This window comes from Sarcophilus harrisii, chromosome 2 (assembly GCF_902635505.1).
Source record: "Sarcophilus harrisii chromosome 2, mSarHar1.11, whole genome shotgun sequence".
Classification (NCBI taxonomy): domain Eukaryota; kingdom Metazoa; phylum Chordata; class Mammalia; order Dasyuromorphia; family Dasyuridae; genus Sarcophilus; species Sarcophilus harrisii.
Window position 1 is genome coordinate 302,629,939 of NC_045427.1, and position 21,772 is coordinate 302,651,710.

The following is a 21,772-nucleotide window of genomic DNA, read 5'->3' on the forward strand; positions in this document are numbered from 1 at the left end:
AAATCCAGACAAAAATAGATATTTATTTCAGAATTAAAGTTGACATATTCCCCAAAATATAAAAAAATGACATCATGTCCCATTTATGAAGGGGGTGATTGATTGGAGAATGAGAATTACCAGAAAAAAAAGACAACATTTGACCTAACTTCAAGTTTAAGGCCTCTTTGGAGAATAATAATTCTTTGTCTTTTTATAGTGCTCTGAATTTTCATTAACTGAAGTCAGATAATGCAAAATCATAAGCAATGCAAAGCCACTAAAAAGAGCAATTTACTAATTTTGCTACCAATGGTTCTTAGCCTAAAAATCCATTTAACTGAGTCCTATATACCTATAAATAGAATTATCATAAAACTGAGGAATTGCTCTATAAGCTAGCAAGACTTATTCCCAACAATTTCATAGCAAATCTGGTTCTAAATGGACCACAGTCCATTTTTAAAACCATCTACTTGGCTGTCAATAGGATAATGGTTTAGCAGGTACATTAGCAAATAGGTAACCTTAGATGAATCAACAAGGTCATTTTCACACAAAAACTCTTCACATAAAAGACTTTCAAAGAAAGAAAGAAATATACAAGAAAACACACAAGATATAAAAGAACCATTTCTAAATGTTGACCTACTCAAAGCTGTTTGAAAAGGCACTAGTGTATCTTAAAAAGTTTCTAATATAGGTTTCTCTCTTTTTTTTGGTTATCCCATCCAGATAAATAAAATGGCTGAATGAACTACTCTCTATCTCTACAGGTTCTACAGAATATGAGAATACAGTTATAGACATACTTTCACTGCACATGAAAAAAAAGTGCTTAATTTCTCTTCCCTTAACTCCCTGGAAACCATCTCTCAGGGAAACATCAGATTTTTTTTTTTAAAGATGGTAATTTTGCTTCAAAAGTAGTAGTTTCTTTAGTCATTTTTGCCTATGGTATGTGCTCCATTTTATTTAAAATATGCTTTTAAATAGAAATATACTTATATTGTACAACAAAAGTTCCTAATGTTTCTGTCTCCCAGCCTTCAGATCACTAGTGTCGTGAAGCTGAGAGTAGAGATGCTTGGAAAATAATAAGCAAGCCCAAGGACAAGAAAAGGGTGACATCACTAACAGAAAAGCCATTTTTACTAGGTATCTATGAAAGTATGGCAAGTTCAGAGGGCATGTACTGCTTGATTGCTTATCTTATACATTCTTTAACTTTAACTGAAATTAAGTTTGGGGATCCAAAAACATAAGGCAATGTGCCTGATGAATCCCAGGTCTCCCATGTTCTCTAGTTAAAAGTTATGAACATCTTTTGCTTGTGAAATGTGAAAAACTTCTAAGGTCAATGAATTTGGGCTTTTAACATACCTTCATTCTCTAACCCCACATTCCAGTTTTCTCTTCAAAAAACAAAACCCAAAAAACATTTTTACAGAGGTTTTGATAAAGGCCTCATTTCCAGAATATATGGAGAATTGACTCCAATTTATAAGAAATCAAATCATTCTCCAGTTGATAAATGGTCAAAGGATATGAACAGACAATTTTCAGACAAAGAAATTCAAACTATTTCTAGCTATATGAAAAGATGCTCCAAGTCAGAGAAATGCAAATTAAGACAACTCTGAGATAGCACCACACACCTGTCAGATTGGCTAGAATGACAGGGAAAGATAATGTGGAATGTTGAAGGAGATGTGGGAAAACAGGGACACTGATACATTGTTGGTGGAATTGTGAATACATCCAGCCATTCTGGAGAGCAATTTGGAATTATGCCCCCAAAGTTATAAAATACTCTTTTTGTGCACATTCTTTTGATCCAGCAGTGTTACTACTAGGCTTATATCCCAAAGAAATATTAAAAAAGGGAAAGGGACCTGTATGTGCAAGAATGTTTGTGGTAGCCCCCTTTGTAGTGGGCAGAAATTGGAAACTGAGTGGATGCCCATCAATTGGAGAATGGCTGAATAAACTGGTATATGAATATTATGGAATATTATTGTTCAGTAAGAAATGACCAGCAGGATGATTTCAGAGAGGCCTAGAGAGACTTACATGAACTGATGCTGAATGAAATGAGCAGGACCAGGAAATTATTATATACTTCAACAACAATACTTTATGATGACCAATTCTGATGAACGTGGCCATCTCCAGCAATGAGATGAACCAAATCAGTTCCAATGGAGCAGTAATGAACTGAACCAGCTACGCCCAGCGAAAGAACTCTGGGAGATGACTAAGAACCATTACATTGAATTCCCATTCCCTGTATTTTTGCCCACCTGCATTTATGATTTCCTTCACAGGCTAATTGTACACTATTTCAGAGTCTGATTCTTTTTGTACAGCAAAATAACTGTATGGACATGTATACATATATTGTATTTAATTTATACTTTAACATATTTAACATGTATTGGTCAATCTGCCATCTGGGATAGGGGAAGGAGGGGAAAAATTGGAACAAAAGGTTTGGCAATTGTCAATGCTGTAAAATTACCCATGCATATAACTTGTAAATAAAAAGCTATAGTTAAAAAAAAATAAAAACAAAAACAAAAACAAAAACAAAACAAAAAACCATGAGTAATGGGGAGATGAAGAATGGCATCATGGGAGGGTTGGTCTTGGAATCAGTCTGGACAACTTAGGTTCAAGTACTTGCCTCTGATTCACATTAGCTGTGTGACATGGGAAGGTCACTTTTCCCTAAACTATCAATACCTCAGTCATTCTTTCCAATGACCAATTTGCATTAATATAAGACAGTTTCTACACCAACAGTTTCCCAAACTGATCAAATCACAGGACCAGTTTAAAATTTTTAAAGTTTGAAAGGTCTGAAACCAATTCAGGTATTTACTATGGATGTCAGCTAACATGCTCTTAACTTCTAGGAGCAAAGCATTATTTTTGCACAAAGTGTTCCAGGGAGAATACAATACAGAATATCTGTTCTCTGCCCCCAAAAGATCACAGGCTTCTGTTTTTAAAATGAAAAAGACCAAACATTATTCAAGTAGGTGATTTTTATTTCTCTTTCAAATTTCACAGTCAAGTCAATTTCTGCAAAATTGCATCCTTCTCCCAAAAGATATTGGTTAATCAATTTCTACCTTATAGCATTCATAGCTGGATATGCATATTAATGTATGCACAGCAATTATGTCCTAGCTATAGGTAGCATGAAACTGGGAGGAGAGGGGAAGGGAGAGTCAGCTATCAATTTTACAGTTAAGAAAAAAAAGCAATAAAAATATTATCGATTATAAACTTCATTGATTCCATTTCCATAACCAATTTAATCCCACACCATTTTTTTTCCTAGAGTCATTTCCACTTTGTTCATAGTAACAACTAAAATTCTATGAGCCAAAAATACATCTTGGGCACCTTTTGGATAAGGTCTAAGCCAAGATTGACTTATTACTCACAAAAAAAGTTTGCTGTTTCATAAATAGACCCATGTACGCATTTGCAAGACCAATGCTACTTACAGCCTTATCCAACCAATGAAGCAGATATCTTCCTGATCAGCCCAAGAGTCGTTCTCTCACCCGCAGATCTGGTTTCTGTTCCAGTTTGCTAGCTTCAATGCAGCTCCCTCCACCTACCCAAGCTTAGATTCTCTACTCAGATCTAGCTACTTACAGTTTCATTAGAGAAAAACCTATGCTATACAATGTCTTACGACTTTCAAGACAGGGAGATATAGAACAGAAAGATCATCCTGAATCACATCTGTTTCCTATTTCCATTTAGTAGTAAGGATCAATGGAAGACTTCATCTTCTTTTGCTACGACACTAAGCAAAATGCAAACCTTAATAGGGGAAGAGTACAAGAAGCTTACAACTCCACTGAGGATTTTTCTGATGAAATTAATTTGGTTCCCAGTAAGTGTTTTTAGTTTTGCCAAACAGTAAGGCTCATAAGTGGTGTCCAGGCTGTTCCGGAATGCACCTGGCTCTATAGCTTCAATGCCAAATTTATCTGCCAAAAGGAAGTTTTCTTAGCAGGGTGCACAGTGTACCACTGCTCTAGTACCATACAAACAGATTTAGAGGAAGTAAGCAAGTTGGGCCAAGAGAAGATCTTCAAAGGACAAGAAACTCTGTTCAGTGCCATAATTTGCTCTTGATTTAACTTCCTCAAGAAAATACAAGGTAGGTAAAAATTCTGCACTGATTAGAGGTGAGTATAGATAAGTATAAGAAGAATTTTTAATATCTATGTTGTATAATTCTTTTGAAATCAACTGTTTCAAAATCCTAATTTCTGAATACCCCAAAGGAAGGGAGTGGTAATAGGTGCTTTTCCTGTGTCCCAAGGATGAAATTTTCTATTATGTTAGAGTTATTCTTATAAGATAAAGAGGATTACCTTCAGCTTCCTTAAATTTCAAGAATTTCCTTACAGTTGAAAAGTTGAAGTCTTTGAGAATTTTTCTGTTGTCTTCATAATGAAAATTATTTCCTATACATTGAGATCTCGAGATAATGAGATATTTAAATCAAAGGATTAAAAAGTTTTCTGGGTCTAAGACTTTTTCATATAAAAACTTGTTTTTACCAAGTCTGAAAAACCTGATTATATTCTTCTTTTCTATATGAACTAGGATCAACTATCTAAGTCTTTAGAGCAGTTTCAGTAATCTCAAAAAGATGATGGAAGATGTTATGATATAACCCAACCCTCTCTAATACTGGAAGGCAATGTAAGTTTTAAGATTTGAGGGGAAAGTGATAAGCCTGAAGAGAAGCTTACAATTGAAAAATTTTACAGAATTCAAGGTATACCGCCTAAAATGTTTCTCCTCAGACCTTCAAGGGAATGAGGAAAGTACAGGGTAAACTTTACTTTGGGAATCACCTCAAATTGACATGAGAAGTTTTAGATCTGATACAAAGCCAGTTATCTCATAGTTGATGAGAATAAAAACATAGCCCCTTGAACTAGACAGATACAAACAAAAGCATCTTAGTTTTTCAGACCACCAAGTCCAATAATCAATTCATCAAAAACCACTGCCAGCTTTTTATTAGAGAATTCTAGATGTTATGTAACCCACTAAATACTTCAGAAATCTTAAATTATTTTGCTTAAGTGTGAGATCTTGATGTAGAGCAATCTGATTTGTAAGTAAAAATCTATAATTAATGTCAGTTTAATACTATTACAGTTTCACCTCAATTCTCCAGTTCAAGACAATGAAATCTTAAGTGGTTAGGCTGCTTTGCATATTATGTACCAAAGGAATTGAGGGTTTGGACCAAGTGGCATTCTATCTATGAAATACAGCAATAATGCAGACACACATCCACTCGTTTTTATATGTGATTAAGACAAGTCAGCAAAGATCCATTAAACTAAGTTTCCTAATCTTCAATCTTATAGATGCTATAGGACCCACTCTGTGTATATGTATGTGTGTGTGTGTGTATTTCTCCCCCACTGTGTGCCTGTAAGCCTGCTTAATGAGTGGGATGATGAGGGGGTAATTGCTAGGACAGCTCAGAAGAATAATCCTTTCTATCCCCACTGCATGTGTCTCTTTTTTCTACTACTTGATTTTTACTACTAGAGTTCAGGGACAGCTCCAACCTGAGGTTTCTGCTGAAGTATGACATAATATGGACATGTACAGGTTAGCCACAAGAGCCAATGAATGCTAGGTGCTCTCACAAGTGAATCTTTAGGCATACTGTTAAACTATAAAACAAAAATAAAGCTTCTCTAGAAGCTTCAGGGGACAGAAGCAAATGTCAGTCAATCACTAGATTCACTTCAAACGATGGCAAAACATGTCTCCTATGCTAAGTTTGTATGAGCAGATAACACCTCAAAGTGACTTCCAGTTGGACTGGACACAGATGTTAAAGATGCTTGTAATTCGGCCCAAGCCTGAGGAGCATTGCCCCTTGTGGCCTCCAGCAAGAGCTGGGTTTGTTCTTTTAGTCGATCCAGTTCAATCTGTGTTGCCTGGTTCTGACGAATCAATTCCTTGGTTTTCAAAGTGATCTCCAATAAGCCAGATCTATGCAAGATGACCAGGGTGTTCCTGAAGCGCCTATGCTTGCTCTGCCGTTGCTCAGGGAAAGGTTCTGAAGGGTGGCAGAGCTGGTCTCCTGCTCCAGGTGGACCATAAGGAGCGGATAATGCCGAAAGTGTCATGGGACTCTCTAATCCGTGCAAAGTGCTATCAGATGAGCCAAGGGGGCTAGCAGGGGAAGCAAAGGCCAGATTTGGAGCTTTAGCCATATGGCTGCTAGATGCTGCTGGACTATCAGGAACTGTCTGTAGACTTCTACTGGCCACCAAGGGTGACAAATTCTGCTGAACTGACTCCTGAGCAAGTTTTGTGTTGGGTGGCACTGGAGAAGAATTTGATGACAAAATATTAGTCTTGATTGACCCAACGGAAAACAAACTTGTCCTGTGTCTCTCTGTACAAACTCGTTTCTGCATACCAGTTTCTCCTCTTTCTTCTGGGTTTAGGGCAAGGCCCCTCTTGCCTGGATGTGGAGCTATTTTGGTGAAAGAGTTTAGAATAGGCAAGTAGTTTCTGGAGTCATTTTTCTTCTCACCAGCAGGATATGGACTAACAGGAGGCGGCACAGATGGATGAAGGAATACTAGCTGTGGCTGAGCTGAAATCACTTCAAAAGAGGGCTGGACAGTCCAAGACTGGAGATGGGATGAATTTCTTCCCTGAAAAGAAGAAAGGAAAAGAACTCCATTTCCACAATTTACACACTTATAAGATTAAAAAAGCATCAATCAGAATTGTCAGAAAGGTTCCTACATCTCTCTAACCCCCATAAACAAGGTTTCCACGGCATACATAACAAATCTGGATCACATCACAGTCATGATCTGAAAGAAGTCCTTTCAAAATCTGTGTTTGTGACTACAAACCCTAATGAAAAGCTATTTCATTTTAACACCTTTTCTAATAGAGAACAAACATTTTTTATTCCAAAGGTGTCATTTAGTTGTCAGTAGCTGGAATTATTGTATAATTAGGGTCATAGCTAAGGTGATAATAAAGTATGATACCATTTCTGACATCAAGTTAAAAATGTAATGCCAACACATGAAATATAGGCTCAAGGTATCATCCTATATATTTCTCCCTCTCCATTGTTAACACCTAGAAAGTGTCATCTAAATTTACTGCCTTCACTTCCTTACCACCCACACAGTTCTCAGTCCCTTCACCACTCGACTGAAACTCCTCTTTTCCAGTTCCGATTTGATGGTTTTGTCTCAGCCCTGATTCCTCTCTCCACTCCCAATCTTTCTACAGATTTTGGGAATGCTGACCTTCCTCTTCTCCCACCTAATCTCTCCTCAGGATCATATGGTCACAACCTTAAGAGCTAAAAGGGACCTCTGAGGTCATTAAAGAGAAATTAAGTGATTTGCCTAAGATTACACAGATAGTAAGTGGCAGGGCCAGGAATGAAGCTAGTCTTTCCTTAGCGTGCGTGATAATAAGCATTCCTTTGTTGGATCATCAGCCCTCTCTACCTCCATAATGAGAGTATAATGTTTTCCCAAAACTCGATCTGACCTTTATCCTTCTCCAAGTTCTCTTCCTTGCTTGTCTCATCTACTTCCATGATTTCAAACTATCATCTTTATATAGATAACTTTCAAATCTATAAATCCAGCTTTAATCTCTCAAATTCCAGTTACATATTATAAACTACCCATGGAACATCTTCACTTAGATGTTGTGGTCTACAACTCAAGCTTTACAAGTTAAAAACTGAACATGACTATCTATCCCTTCTAAATCTCCCTCTTTCCTCAATTTTCCTATTTAGAGAATCACCATCATCCTAAATCAGTCAGTTTTGTAACCTCACGGTCTTCCTTCATGGCACCCTAGAGCCAATTATCTAGCAAGCTCTGTCCACTTTATGCCCACAAAATCTCTGTAATCCATACCCTTCTCTGTGCTCAGGATGCCACAACCATAGTTCAGACTCTCAATCTTTTAACTGGACTAATGTAATAGCCAACCAATCTGTGTCCCTAATACAAATGTCCCCCTCCCCTTTTTAATCCATCTTTTTACATAGTTGCCAAATAATCTAGGTATGATCATATCATTTCTCAGCTTTAAAAAACAAACAACCAACCAAAAAACTTTCAGGAGTTTTCTACGATCTCTGGGATAAAAATATAAATTTCTCAGTCTGGCATTTAAGGTCCTCTACAATCTGATTGCAACTTAGCTTTCTGGCAGGCAGTTAAATAGTACAATGAACAATGTTGGGCCTGGAATCAGGAAGATGTGGGTTCAAAACTGGCTTTAAATATTTACTAGCTGGCTGACTCTAGACAAATCACTTTACCTCTGCCTGCCTCAGTTTCCCTACTATAAAATGAGGAAAATAACTGCACCTATTTCTCCAAGTTTTTATGAGGATCAAATAAGATAATATACATGAAGCACTTTGAACAGTGTCTAGAAAAAACAGGTACCTAACATACTTATTTCCTTCCTATTTTTCCTAGTACTATGTAGTCCTTTACATTATGTTTTAGCCAAACTGGACTTTGTTCAGTGGACTCTGAACTCAATGTCATCTCCTGCCTTTACACAAATCTCCAATATCTAGAACAATCCCTCCTCAGCTGGATATTTTTTGAATCTTTATCTTCCTTCAAGGATCAGCTTGTATGATTTTGTTGACTTAAAAACTACATTAGAAATTCTTCAGAACAACAAACATAACACTGGGAGCCATCTCCTCTCTTAAGTCTGATTCATCCAAGCATTAGTGTTCTCTCATTTGGGCCCATAACTCCCTACCTTGTATATTGCTTCTCTGCCAATATATCATATCATATATTCCTAAATTGAATATAAACTTCTGTAAGGCAGGGGTTGCTTTATTTTTGTTTCTGTAGTCACAAAACAATATTTTGTTCATAGTAAGAACTTAAGTATTTGCTGCATTTAAATTTGTTGTAAAGTTGACTTCCATTCACAAATAGAATCCATTTCTTCAAACTTTCATAAATTTGACCCTCAAGTTGGGTTAAGCTTGCAGTAGATGATTACTCTCTGTTTTTAAGGCAATGGAACCTGAGAGAAATAAGTGTTTGGTGGTATGTCTCATATAAGACTTTTAAATCATTGATTCAGATAGGATTGTACCCTAACTCCTGCGAGCTGGTCCAGTTCCACCCCAGTACTGAAGGAGATCCTCAAAAGGATCTTATAAAGGCTTAGGTCAATTCGCGGTCATCCTACTATAAAATATAACCACAGAAAAACATTTAATTCTGAGATTTGAGCCTGTTTTGCAAGACAGACACGCAGGATAGATGTCTTATAACCAAACAAAGAGTAGATCTGAATGCCCAGGGATATGTTAGACTAGGGATAAACCAGAGGAGTAAAGTGACTATTTTAGCCAAGAACAAAGCAGAACTTTATCTTGTTCCTAATTCAGACTCATTATAAGAGTGAATCAGAAAAAAGGGGAGAGTTATAAGGTAAATGCTGATTGTTTCACTGTATTCCAGTTCTATGTTGTTAGAATGCCCCCTCCCTTCAACCCATCATTATTTATAAGAATGTTTCACTGGCACGCTTTAGCACAATACAATATGTCCACTGCTCTAAAGGCCATCTGCCTTTAGTTATTAGATATGAAAAATTATTTTATAGCCAAGTATCACATAAATTTGTGAGCCAGACAAGAACTTGATCTCTTGTAACCAAACTCCCTCATTTTTACAGATAAGAAACTGGGGCCCACTTTCAACAAAGATTTTGTCAAGGTAACAACTAACCAGTAAATGGGACTATAACCCACACAAGAGGGAAATAAAAATATTTTAAACAGTACAGCAAAGGACAGAGCATATTACCTATCAACACACAAAGAACATCATAAAATGGAAACAATATGCTTCACCACCTATCATACAAACAACAAAAAGAGTCCTAAAACAAAAACAAAAACAAAATACCAAATACTTAGCAAGGTAAGCTACTTAAAATTAATTCTCCATTCTTGTCATTCCCTAGATTTTCTACCCCAATATACCCCAGTAGCCTTTCTAGCCCATCATATGAAGAATATGGCACTGCTGGAAAAGCACATTCAGAACATAACCCTGAATTATCATCAATTTTCTACTAGCCTGGTCTACAAGAAAGAAAAGCTATAACTACATACACAAGAAAAAGAAGCAAGGGGCTCAGAGAAAAGAAACACAAATAAAAGCCACAAAAGGATAAGACTAGTGATTCAGAGACATTTAAATTAGGTTTTATTTACTACCTTTAATCTTGCTTTTCATTGAGAATTGCATTAGCGGCTGAGAGATGATTTCCTGAACAATATCTCTTTTCGTAATTCACTACAATGACACTAGGCTTCCCTGCTAGAAAATCAATATTGTTTTCCCAGAAAGAACTAGGCAATAGTTATAATGCTAATGTTTTTTGTGATATTAGAATTATGTTCTTTAAACCACGCAAACTAAGGTGTAAAAGTCACAGCTATTCAAAGCATTTTTATCTAAAATATTCTCCTCAACCAAGGATGGTCTTCATCACTATAAGAATCATGTTTTTCTGACCATAGAGAATGAAAAGCTCTTTCCTTAAATGATTTTTGGCCTTAAGCATTTTGTTCCTCAGCTTTTGCTAATCACAAATAGATTCATAACTCTAAAGCACTGCTTAAATCGTAATCCTGGGTCATCTTTTCCTTCATGGTTACATGGTTATTATGTAATGTGTTATTATTAAAGTACAAATTTACATACTTCCATTATACCATAATTGCTAACTATTGAATCTGGTCAAGATTACATATATAAAAGAGTTCATCTATCAAATAAGTATCAGTGGGTGCTTGACCCCAGACTTCTGTGTACCAGGAGGCACAATCTTCTGTTCCTTTTGTGTCTAAGCAGTGAGTGGGTGTTTAAACTGTTCATATAAATTTCCAAATTCTAAAGATGAAATTCTAGGGTTATCAAAATCTTCTAATCACTTTTCCTATCTCACCTTCTAAACATTCTTTTTGCCTTCTATTCCTTGACAACCAAAAATATATCTAAATCTAACTAGAATGACTTTATATATCACTTTTTCATATTTGCCATGCTCAGAAATACTAAACTGGCCTAGTAATTGGTAAGACAACACTCTAAAATAATAAATTGCCATCCAGGAGGATTGCCCATCTGGAAAGGCTGGATTACAGGACAGATTCCTTTGTATATAATTAAAGGATTGCCAAATGTGTTTACAGGACTTACATGTTAAAGTTCTCATAATCATCATTTTTAGCTATGTTAGTGAGTGGAAGATTAACATTTTCACCTTAATAGAAAATTTCAGTACTAGTCTGTGATACACACACACACACACACACACACACAAATAAATTTATATGTATATATAAAATCTACTGGGGGAAAAAATGGTACCATTTATGTTCCTGACTCTAAGTGGCCAAATAAAAAGGAGAATAAATCTTTTAAAGATGGAAAGTACAGGCTTTTAATATACAGACTTCCAGAGACAATTTTTTTCAGTGATCCTCACCTGTTTGACCAACACATTCTTCATGACAACCATAGAAGACAGAGCTGGAAAGGAATTACTTGCTATTGTGGAGTTGTGTCGGGGTCCATCTTCTCCATGCCAGTTTAGAGTGTTCAGCATATCCTCTGCGTCCATTTGTTCTGCAGAGCTTAAGCATTCTGAGCTTCCATCTGATGCCGGAAAAAGTCAGAAAAGTAATTAATTGAGTCTGCAGCTACTGGACAACTTTCTTCTACCTTATAGCATTAGTCTTATTCAATGGCCACTGTTATTGATGAGGGGCTCATACTAGAATGAATGCTACTTCATGGCTATTTGGCAGTCATTGATTGCAATGAATTGTGGGATTCCAATCAGATTCTTCTGAACAGGGATTCATATTTAAATCCCTCTCATCAAAAGGAACACAAACTGAACCTCAATGAAAGTCTAAATGTATGAAATTAGCTCTTTTAGCTTAGGTTTAAAAACTGTAAGGAAATTTGTAAGCCCTTTGTACTTGTACAATCTAGAATTCTATAAAAAGGTTTTATATTCCTAATATAAAATGCACAAAAACTGAAGAGAAAATGAAAATTATCCCCAGCCAACTTTAATTGGAATTATATAGCACTATTTCACAATTAAAATTAATATTTTAATCTTAAAATTTTTTTATTATTAACAACCAGTAACAAAAATTAACATTTTAATACAGAAAAAGAACAAGAATTTGTCATAAGATGTTGGTGTCTTTCTCTTCTTTAAAATAATAATAATAGTTTTCTCTGGGAGAAAGCAGGTTTCTTGGGGAGGTTTTTTGGAGGCAGCTTTAGTCTCAGTTGAAATAAATAATTACTCCAAAATCGCAACCAAAATGTGGTGTTTTTTCCAAAACACAGCCAGGTGATAAAAGTTCAGATCTTTTATCGTGTCCCTCAATATAGCCTGGTTAGCCCAGAGGCCTATCTCTCTGCTTGGTTCTAAGAGCTCCGCCCGAATGTCTCCAAATCCAAAGGTTTGTCCTTCCGACTCCAGCCAGCACCAAGGTAGAAGATATGATTAATCTTTCTTGCCTTGAAGATAGGGCTTGTAGGCTTTCTTCCAGAGTGCTCCTCTCCAACTCTCTGACCCCTGGGAATGTTCCCAAGTAAACTCTCCCCAGCTCTAAGAGCTTCCTGTATATATATGATCTCCCAAAGGTTAACTCCTCCTTCTGGAGAGAGAGGGATTCTGGGTTATCTCCCAGAGTGCCCTCTGGCCCTAGGGGAGGTGTGAATTCAGATATCTCATACTAAGCCCTGAAATCTCCCAAATGTGTGAACTCCATTGAGTACTTAGATACTTATGAACTCTCTAAAAGTGTGAACACAAGCATCTTTTCTATCAGTTGTACTTTGTACCTTATTTCAAGTTCTGGCCCAAAATATCTCCTTCTAAGATCAAATCAATCATATTGAACCATGCCAAATTAGATAATTATTGTCTCTATCAACTCCAATGGCTTAACAGTTTGTAAACATTCCAACAATAAGACTTCTGATAAGAAACTGAAATTCTGTTGTTTTTAAATATATAAAAACAGATATATGATATATATGTATAACACACATACATATTTTATATATATTAGTAATATATAACAAAAACTATTCTATATGTTTGTGTTTCCTATATTTTTTTGTTTTCTTCTGTGTAAAAAATGGATGGTATTAATCTTTTTTTCACGTTTATCACCAAAATACCCACAGAATACTCCAAGAACTTTGAAGGAGAAAAACAAAAATTAAGAACAATGTGCTGAATGTTCTAAAAGTTAATTTCTGGCAAACAAGTTATTTTAACGCATCACACAGTAATTTTATTGAGCTGATTTCTTAATTGTTAACGATTAACAATGTGCAAAAGTGTTTTTCCTGCAGTCTGATAAGCTATTCGTGTGGAGAAAACAGCTGAAACAACAGAAGCATGAGCACGGAAATATTTTTTCTTGCAACCACTTACAACAGTGGGAAACATTTGGTTTAAAACTCAGAGATCAAGCTGTAACTAGATGTCCCAATCTCCTGACATTGCTGGCAGGTACTTTGAATGTAATATTACAGTATGACATCAGAATAATTATTTTGGGGGCAGCTAGGTGGCACAGTGGATAAAGCAGCAGTCCTGAAGTCAGGAGGACCCGAGTTCAAATTTGCCCTCAGAGACTTAACACACACACACACACACACACACACACAGAGAGAGAGAGAGAGAGAGAGAGAAAATTTTCAACTTTCTAAAATTTATCCTGCAGATAAAAGTATCTAGTCATACAAGTATGTTATGAGTGGAGGAGATTTTGAAAACAACCTATTATAATGGATGTATGGATGTTCAGTCATTTTCAGTTGTTCTGATTCTGTGACTCCATTTGAGATTTTCTTGGCAGAGGTACTGGAGTGGTTTGCCATCCATCTCCAGCCATCCTACAGATGAGGAAACTGAGGCAAAATGGGTTAAGTGTTTTGTCCAGGGTCACATAGCTATAAGAGTTTGAATAAAGATTTGAAGTCAGTTAGATGAATCTTCCTGACTCCAGGCCTGGCACTCTGTGCACTATAGTACCACCTAACTACCCCCTATAATGGATGAAAAATAACAAAAAGTATTTTTAACCTGAAAATCCAGAGTCCTTATCTGACTCAGCAGCTGCCATGTTGAAATGATGAGCCATTTGTTTCTTCTCCATTACTTTGCTGAGTTTAGCCAACAGCCTTCTTGGGCTGCTTCTGGGTGGGTCTTTTCTCTCCATACTCTCACTGTGCAGGAAGCCAGTTCATCAACATCCTTTCCATCTGGACAACCCTAGGATAACAATCAAATAAGAAGTCTTTATGTCTTAGGAGCTGGAGAAACAACTTCGGAGAAGAGCAAATCACACACACACAGCAACTAGCTCCTTCCAGCTTCTGTTCTGTCTTCTCATAAACCTCAAAGAATAAAAATTTATTTTAGTTGGTTGATTAATTTCTCCCCAACTTTAATATAAGGGGACTTTAGTTTCATTTCCAAGTTGAAGTGTAGTCAACTGAAAGTTTTGCATATCTTTAACAAAGAAACATTTTACTAGAATAGTAAACTTTTAGAACAGCTAATAATTTCTCAATTTACTTTTATTTCTGAGATGAAATAGATGTTTTTGGACCAGATTCTACTTCACAGCACAAAATTTAAAGTCTCAAAGCATAGCCTAGCCTTTCTCTCAGTACCACTACTCTTTCAATACTTTGTCCAAACCATCTGCAAACTACCCCAAAGGTAATTCTTGTCTATTCTGGTAATTTTTAGACTTAAGGGTAAGTTTTCACAAAAATTCAAATAGGTCATTAAGGCATAAAGAAATAGGACTTTATAATGGAATAGTTCCAATTTGCACAAAGACAACCTAAGCCCTAGAATGGGAAAAGGAGAAATAAAGGGGTATTTGGTTGTTGGAATCAGATTTGAGGATTTTAGGCAGAAAGAGGAAGAGAAAGGGAAGGGGTAATGAGTAATGGCCTAGTAGAAAAACTTCTCCTAGACTTGTCATAGCTAGTTGCTTCACTATTTTCCCATCATTCCTAGTTGTTCAAGATGTTTTACTAAAAGGATGGGCATGTAGATTACTGTTCAGGTATGTTTGATGGGTGTCACAAGTGGGGAGTCCCTACAATGCTGGGGCATAAAAGTTTCCAGAAAGGCACTCAAAGAGAGGGTATTAGAGGAAGAGAGGATGGGGTACCAAGTAGGATGCTTGCTTAATAAGTCATAAGAAAGGTTCTGTGAACTCTCAGAGAAGATAAAAGCTTTGGGATGATCAGAATAAACTGATGAATAGCAAATTAATAGTAACATCTTTATTTATATAGAACTTTGTGGTTTACAAAGTTCTTTCACGCAGTCATTTCAAGACAACCCTAAAGTGCAGAGTATAGATTATTAGTTCTGTTTTGCAGGCAAAAAACAAAACAAAACAAAACAAACCAACCTGTACCTCAGAAAAGTCAAGGAATGTGGCTGAGGTCACAGAAACCAAATTGTTAAATGCTGAAAAAGCTAATCACAAAGCTAATCACACAATTGACAGAGCAGTGGAAGCTGACACTACCTCAGATTTAGTTCTTTCAAAAAGCCCCTTTTAGGTTTAGTAAAGAAAACACTAAATGGGTACTAAAAGGTTGGCATTAAGGAACACCAAAACCAAAACCCAAAGAGCTTTGCTAGAGCGGTGCTTAAGAAAAAAAATGTAGCAATAAGCTTGAGTCTAAGTATCCCAAGTTCTTGTGATATTTAAAATTCATAATCCATTTATGATTTTATTCTATGAAATTGATATTTAATTAGGATTAAGGCTTTTGTTTCCTTGTCTTCTTAAATGTTCTGACATTACCCAATTATCCACAGAAGACAATTACCATTAAAAAAAATAATAAAAAAAAAATAAGCCTCCCCAACTAACAAATGAAAACTAACCTTTTTTTTTTTTACTAGACCAACAATCAATTGACTGCATATCATAAATTACTAGATGTATTCTAAAAATGAGTCTAGTAGTTGAATCAGTCAGTCTCTAGCAATTGGAGAATTGTGAAAGCCTTCATGGAGAAAGGGTGTCTTGAAGGAAATAAGGTGCTCTATGAGGTGTACCACATGAAGCCTGAGAGCATTCCAAGCACAGATACTACTGCAGCAAATGCCAAGAATTTCTGGCAATCACAAGCAACTAATAAATAAGTAGTGGAAGGACCCAAACTAAAATTAAATAGAAATTAAGGGTGTTTAATGGTTGCTCAACTCCTTCCTGACTGTAATAGAATACATCAGAGAGCTTAGTCAGTCTGAATGGGAACAAATTTCACAATAAAATACAAGTATAGTTATTTAACAAAACATTCGATTGATTTAAGGAAACAGATTTCTTTACACAATTCATTTCTAATTACCAAGAACCCCTAGACAGGTTACTCATTTATTTCTATGTGCATAAAGGACAGAAAATGGAAATATCATTTTTTGTACCGAATTGTGGAAAATGTAATGTCTCAGTACTGGATATGAATTTGACAGTTTGGACAACCCAGATAAAACAGTGTACTAAAATGTATAATTGTATCTCTAATTAAAGCAGGTTCTTTTGTGTGAAATGCAACAAATGTACACATTTTAATTTTCTTATAAAGAACATTACTGTTGTTGTTAGGAAATTAATTGCAGGTCTCTTCAAAATGGAAATAGATGTGACTCAGGGATAGTCATTCAGACTAATACAAGGATGAAAATGAAGAACTGAAATTAGGAAAGGAGTTCCTTAATCTTTTTTGTAAAGAAGTCAATACAAAGTTTCTTATCTAAGAATGTTTTGTCTGAATGAAGAAAGCTAACACTCCTCTTTTAATAAAAGATTTTTTAAAAATCACTGTACAATTAGCATAGCTACAAACTAACAAACTGGATTTTATTCTGTCACATACAAAATGAGAAGAGCCAATCTGATTGTAGATTTGGAGATAAGTAAAAAAGGTCATAGATAGATTTCCAGATCACAAGATCCTACAAGTCATCCGTTTTACAAAAGGGCAAGTAGGTAGCACAATAGATAGAATATAGGATTTAAGAGTCAGAAAAATCTGAGTTCAAATCCTGCCACAGACACTTATTGGTTGTATGATTCTTGGCAAGTCCTTTAACTCTTGGTGCCATAGTTTTCTCATCTGTTAAGTGGGGATATAGCAAGGGGAATCAATTCAGTTAATACTTATAGTGTTTTGTAAACCATAAAGTACTATACAGAAACATTAGATGACTAGTCCAGGATCACAATACTAGTAAATATTTGAGCCAAGATTTAACCCTGAGTATCCCTGACTCAAAGCCTATATTCACTTTACCAAGACACTATCAAGTGAGATTTGAACACAGGTTCTGTCTCTAAAACAGAACTCTTTCCATTATACCTCCATATCTATAAAATATCCATCAACACTAGAACATCTGTGGTTTGTTGTTATTGTTTTATTTAAGAATTTCAGGTATATCTGATACTTTGTAATACCATTTAGAGTTTTCTTGGCAAAGATAGTAAAGTGACTATCCCATTTCTTTCTCCAGCTCATTTTGCAGATGAGCAAACTGAAGCAAAAAGGGTTAATTGACTTACCCAGGGTCATATAACTAGTAAGTATCTGACACTGGACTTGAACACAGTAAGATGGGTCCCTCCTAATTCCAAGCCCGATGCTCTATCCACTGCCCTGGAATATCTGTACTAGGCAAAAACAAATAAAACAAAATATATTTTATCATGGTAAACAGAGAAGTTTTATATATAAGTCCCTAATGTAAAGTTCTATTTCTAGAGAACAGAAATTTCAATGTCCCAACAAGGTTCAAATGAAACCAGACTTAAGAACTACATTATATCTTTTAATTTTTTTTTTTCTCTCTGGGGAATGAGACATATTCCTTTCAATGAATGGTGATGAGGAAAATTAACCACTGAACAGAAGATTTCTGTAATAAATAGAACCAAATGAGGCACTCAACAGGAGAGAGAGCAGATAGACTGATGGCATTTATTTATCAATGATCTCAGACTAAGAGCTACACAAAATGGCAAAATATCAAAACCTAAAGTAATTGCATTGCTTTTCTCCCTTCTAAATTAAGGACAAATTTAAATGGCCATTGGCAAACGAGATTGAGAATTCATTGCTCAACTCTTTGCCTCTAAGTCATCTGTTCATTTCTGGCATAGACTAATAGTGGCTAAAATTACTTCACAGACATCTAAAATTCTACTGTGAAAGGTGTTAGGGTTATTTTTCTAGGACCTTATTAGAATTGCACTTAACCAAGATAAACTGTCACAAACTGGCACTAATTAGGATTTTTCTTCACATAAATATAACAGTTCTTGAGAGTCCCCAGAGTATAAAGATCACATGAAAGGACAAAACAACAATAAAGAATTTGTATTTTTTCTATTAATCTATGTAAATTTATATATATTTATATATATTCAAATCTATTAAGAAGAACCATATATTGTAGGTTCTAAACTATGGTTTATAACTATTAATTAATGTTTTAACAAAATCAACAACATGATAAAAATCCATTCCCAGTCCATTGTCTTTCTGAAACTTTTTGTAACACCTTTTATTAGGTGAAGTAATTCAAAAGGCTTTCACTGCTTCATAATCAAAGGTTATACATTTCCAAACAAAGAACTAATAAAATGAATCCTAGATTTAGTCAATTTTATGGCTCAAAAATATAATCTGCTCTCTCTTTTCCAAGAAAGAAACGAGAAAGTAACTAACTTGGCTGAGGTGAAAAAAAATTAGTCACAGAATTATAGACTGAGAGCTGGAAGTGATTTTAGAGACCATTATAATCCTACAGATTAGGAATCTGAAGCATAGAGGTTAAGTGACTTATTCTATTACTTATTTCTGAAGCAGCATTTGAAACCAGCCCTTCCTTACTCAGGTCTGTCCATTAGTTCGCTGTAATATACACATACAAGGTGAGGCAAGGCAACCAGGCAAATTAAAAGGATATGGGTTAAAAACTATATTGATTTGCAAATCAATAGCTATGCTACCAGCAAAAGAAGGGATCACTTATGAACCTGGGCCACTTAAAAAGGAGTGATAAAAAGGAATGAAGGGGAAAAAAAAGGTAAGAATAAAGAAAACAAGGAAGAAAGAAGAAAAGAAACCCAAATATAAATGGAATGGGTCTGTAATATTTTCAGCTTGCTAAGCTTTGCCTGAAGTCTTTTCTTAAAAGTTTATTTTTAAAAAGTTAGTGTATATATGTAACTGAGAGCTTAAGACCAACTCGACATGACAGAATAAGCAGGATGAAATGTAATTCTTTACAAATAAAAGCACAAAATAAATGTAGCTGCAACAGTCAAGTAACAAGGTACCCTAGGTTCATTCTCTGTCTTGAATTTCCTAAGCCAGAATTATAAATCAACATTGGTGTATTCTAACAGAGGGGAGAGAGGGCCTAATTTTCCAACACTCCTATTCCTTTTCCTATCCATTCCCACCCTTTGCAGTGTCACTCCCGGACCGGTCTCTATTGGAATGGTACACTTCACTCCACATAGCTTCCTGGATTTGGTTCAGTTCAACAGCTTTCTTGTCTCCCTTCAGAAAAAATGATTTATGACAGAGCTTGGCCTCAATTTCCCATCTGCTATAAGAAGCTTTCAACGGCAATGACCACCTACCCACTCCCGTCAGCCCACATTACATCTGTGCAAGTCAGCATCCGCCAGCCTGTTAGCTCGGCAGGCCAGAACAGGGCAAACCTCGGGGTACCGTACGGTGACTGGCAAGCTACCAGCCCAAGGCAAACACCCAAACCACACGCCCGGCAAGGGTGTCTTGGACAAGTAGGTTTTCTCAAACCCGCACCCCAAGCACCAAACAGCGTTGCCAGCTTCTCTTTCAACCAAAAGGCAGTCTTCTGATCCCAAACTCTTCTGTTCATTCACTTCTACTCTATCGCAGACTGCTCCACCATTCCCCCGTCCCCCAAACACCTCATAATCCATTTTTCTGCTCAGCCTATCAAGGGACACCACCACCACCTCACGCATACACACATCTACCCTGCATGTTCCCTCCCCCTCATTTGTCCCCTTCTTTTCCCCCTTTCCCCTCTTAGCAAACTCCCCTCCCTTAACTGCACTCTTCCTTTCATTCCATTTCTGCGCACCCACCCCCACGCCTCTTTATCTCACTTTGCTGCGCTCTCTCCCTTTCCGTCCCTTCATTCCCTCGCCACCTCCTTCAGCTCCCCTCCCCAGCTTCCCTTCTTCGCGCGCTGCTGTTTACCTCCCCTTCCCTCCTCAGGCATCCTAGTTTAGCAGCAGGAAAAGCACAGGATTAGGAGTAGGGACTAGGGTTGAGCAAAAGTTCCCTTAACCTCTCGGAGTCTCCTTTTCCTCGTGTGAATGAAGCTGCCGGCCTCGCCAGCCTTTCCTCCTGGGCAGGGAATGCCCATTTCTCAGCATCAAACAAAGTGATGTGTGCGTGTGTCAGCTTATTTGGATCCACACTCGTCCTCCCACTTTCTCCTCGACCTCAAGTCTTCCTTCTTTCTTGGCCTTTCCCTGCTCTCCGACACCTTACGCTTCCCTATCGCCGTAACTTTTTTTTTTTTTTTTACAAGATCGAAAGCTTAAGGAGCGCTTATGGAAACTCCTTTATTCTACAGGTGCAAGGCGGTCCAGACGAGTTAAGCGACTTGCCCAAGGTCACACAGGATGGGATTCGATCCCCAAACCCAGGTCTCCGACTCTCTCTCTTTGCCCCCCACCCCCTTCCTTGACTCCACCGGCTGGCCCTTTAACATTCTCCGCATCGTGAATCCCGCCGCTTTCCCAGCTCTGCCCCGTTCCCTTCCAGCCCGCGGGGCCTTTTCTAGTCTCTCTCACCTGGGGCAGGGGTCGCTACTCCAGGACCAAATACAGGCTGTCAGGCGGCGCATGCGCAAACCGGACCCCGAGACACCATGACAACCCCCGTCATCGTCCTTGTCGTAATGTTAGTCCAGAGTTTCCCTCCTCCCGCTCCCGCCCCTTTTCTTCTCCTCTCCGCCTCCGTGAGGGCCTTCCTTAGCCACGTGACCCAGCGGAACACCCCCTGGGAACCTTTAAGACCCGTTCCTTCTCCCAGAAGGGCGCTTTCGCAAACATCCCCCTCCTCTTTCACCGGAAACAGCTGTCACACTTGAATCGACCTCGCCGCCCCTCTTCCTAGGTGCCCGTTGATTGGTGGAACGGGAGGGATAGTGTACGCGTCCTACGAGGCAGTTAAGACTATCTTTCTTGCTAGGCGGACATCTCTATGGTTAAAAAAAAAAAAAGGCGGAGAGCGTAGGGGCGCTTTTTTTTAGACTCCGCATGCGCAGTACGTTTTTATCGCCATTTTGTGAGACTGATCTTAAATTGGAGAGAAACTAAGGCGATATCGGCGTCCGACTTGTAGTAGGTGCAAGGAAATATTTGGGTCCTTGGAAGTTTAAGGTGGTGTCCGGAATTTTGAAAATCCCAAGAATTGAGACAAAGATTGATTTGGGAAACACACACACACACACGTATATATTTTAAGGACTACGACTTAAAAAATGAAATCACACTGAAGACAAAGGTACAATGTTATAA

General features: G+C 37.2%; 1 protein-coding gene across 6 annotated transcripts; it reads right to left on the minus strand.

Annotated features, from left to right (window-relative positions):
- Positions 1-3,014: 3,014 nt before the first annotated feature.
- On the minus strand, positions 3,015-21,361 carry CIPC (CLOCK interacting pacemaker). Of its 6 annotated transcripts, none has more exons than XM_023501931.2 (5): positions 21,044-21,361; positions 17,744-17,846; positions 14,224-14,412; positions 11,587-11,756; positions 3,015-6,710 (listed from the first exon to the last, which is right to left on the minus strand). In XM_023501931.2, the coding sequence occupies exons 3-5, from the start codon at positions 14,357-14,359 to the stop codon at positions 5,811-5,813; spliced, it is 1,206 nt and encodes a 401-aa protein (XP_023357699.1). In that variant the 5' UTR covers positions 14,360-14,412; positions 17,744-17,846; positions 21,044-21,361; the 3' UTR covers positions 3,015-5,810. The 6 variants fall into 6 exon arrangements, with proteins under 6 accessions (XP_023357699.1, XP_031808315.1, XP_012403238.1 ...); XM_031952455.1 differs by lacking the exon at positions 21,044-21,361 and adding an exon at positions 20,533-21,008; XM_012547784.3 differs by lacking the exon at positions 17,744-17,846.
- Between the last annotated feature and the right edge of the window lie 411 nt (positions 21,362-21,772).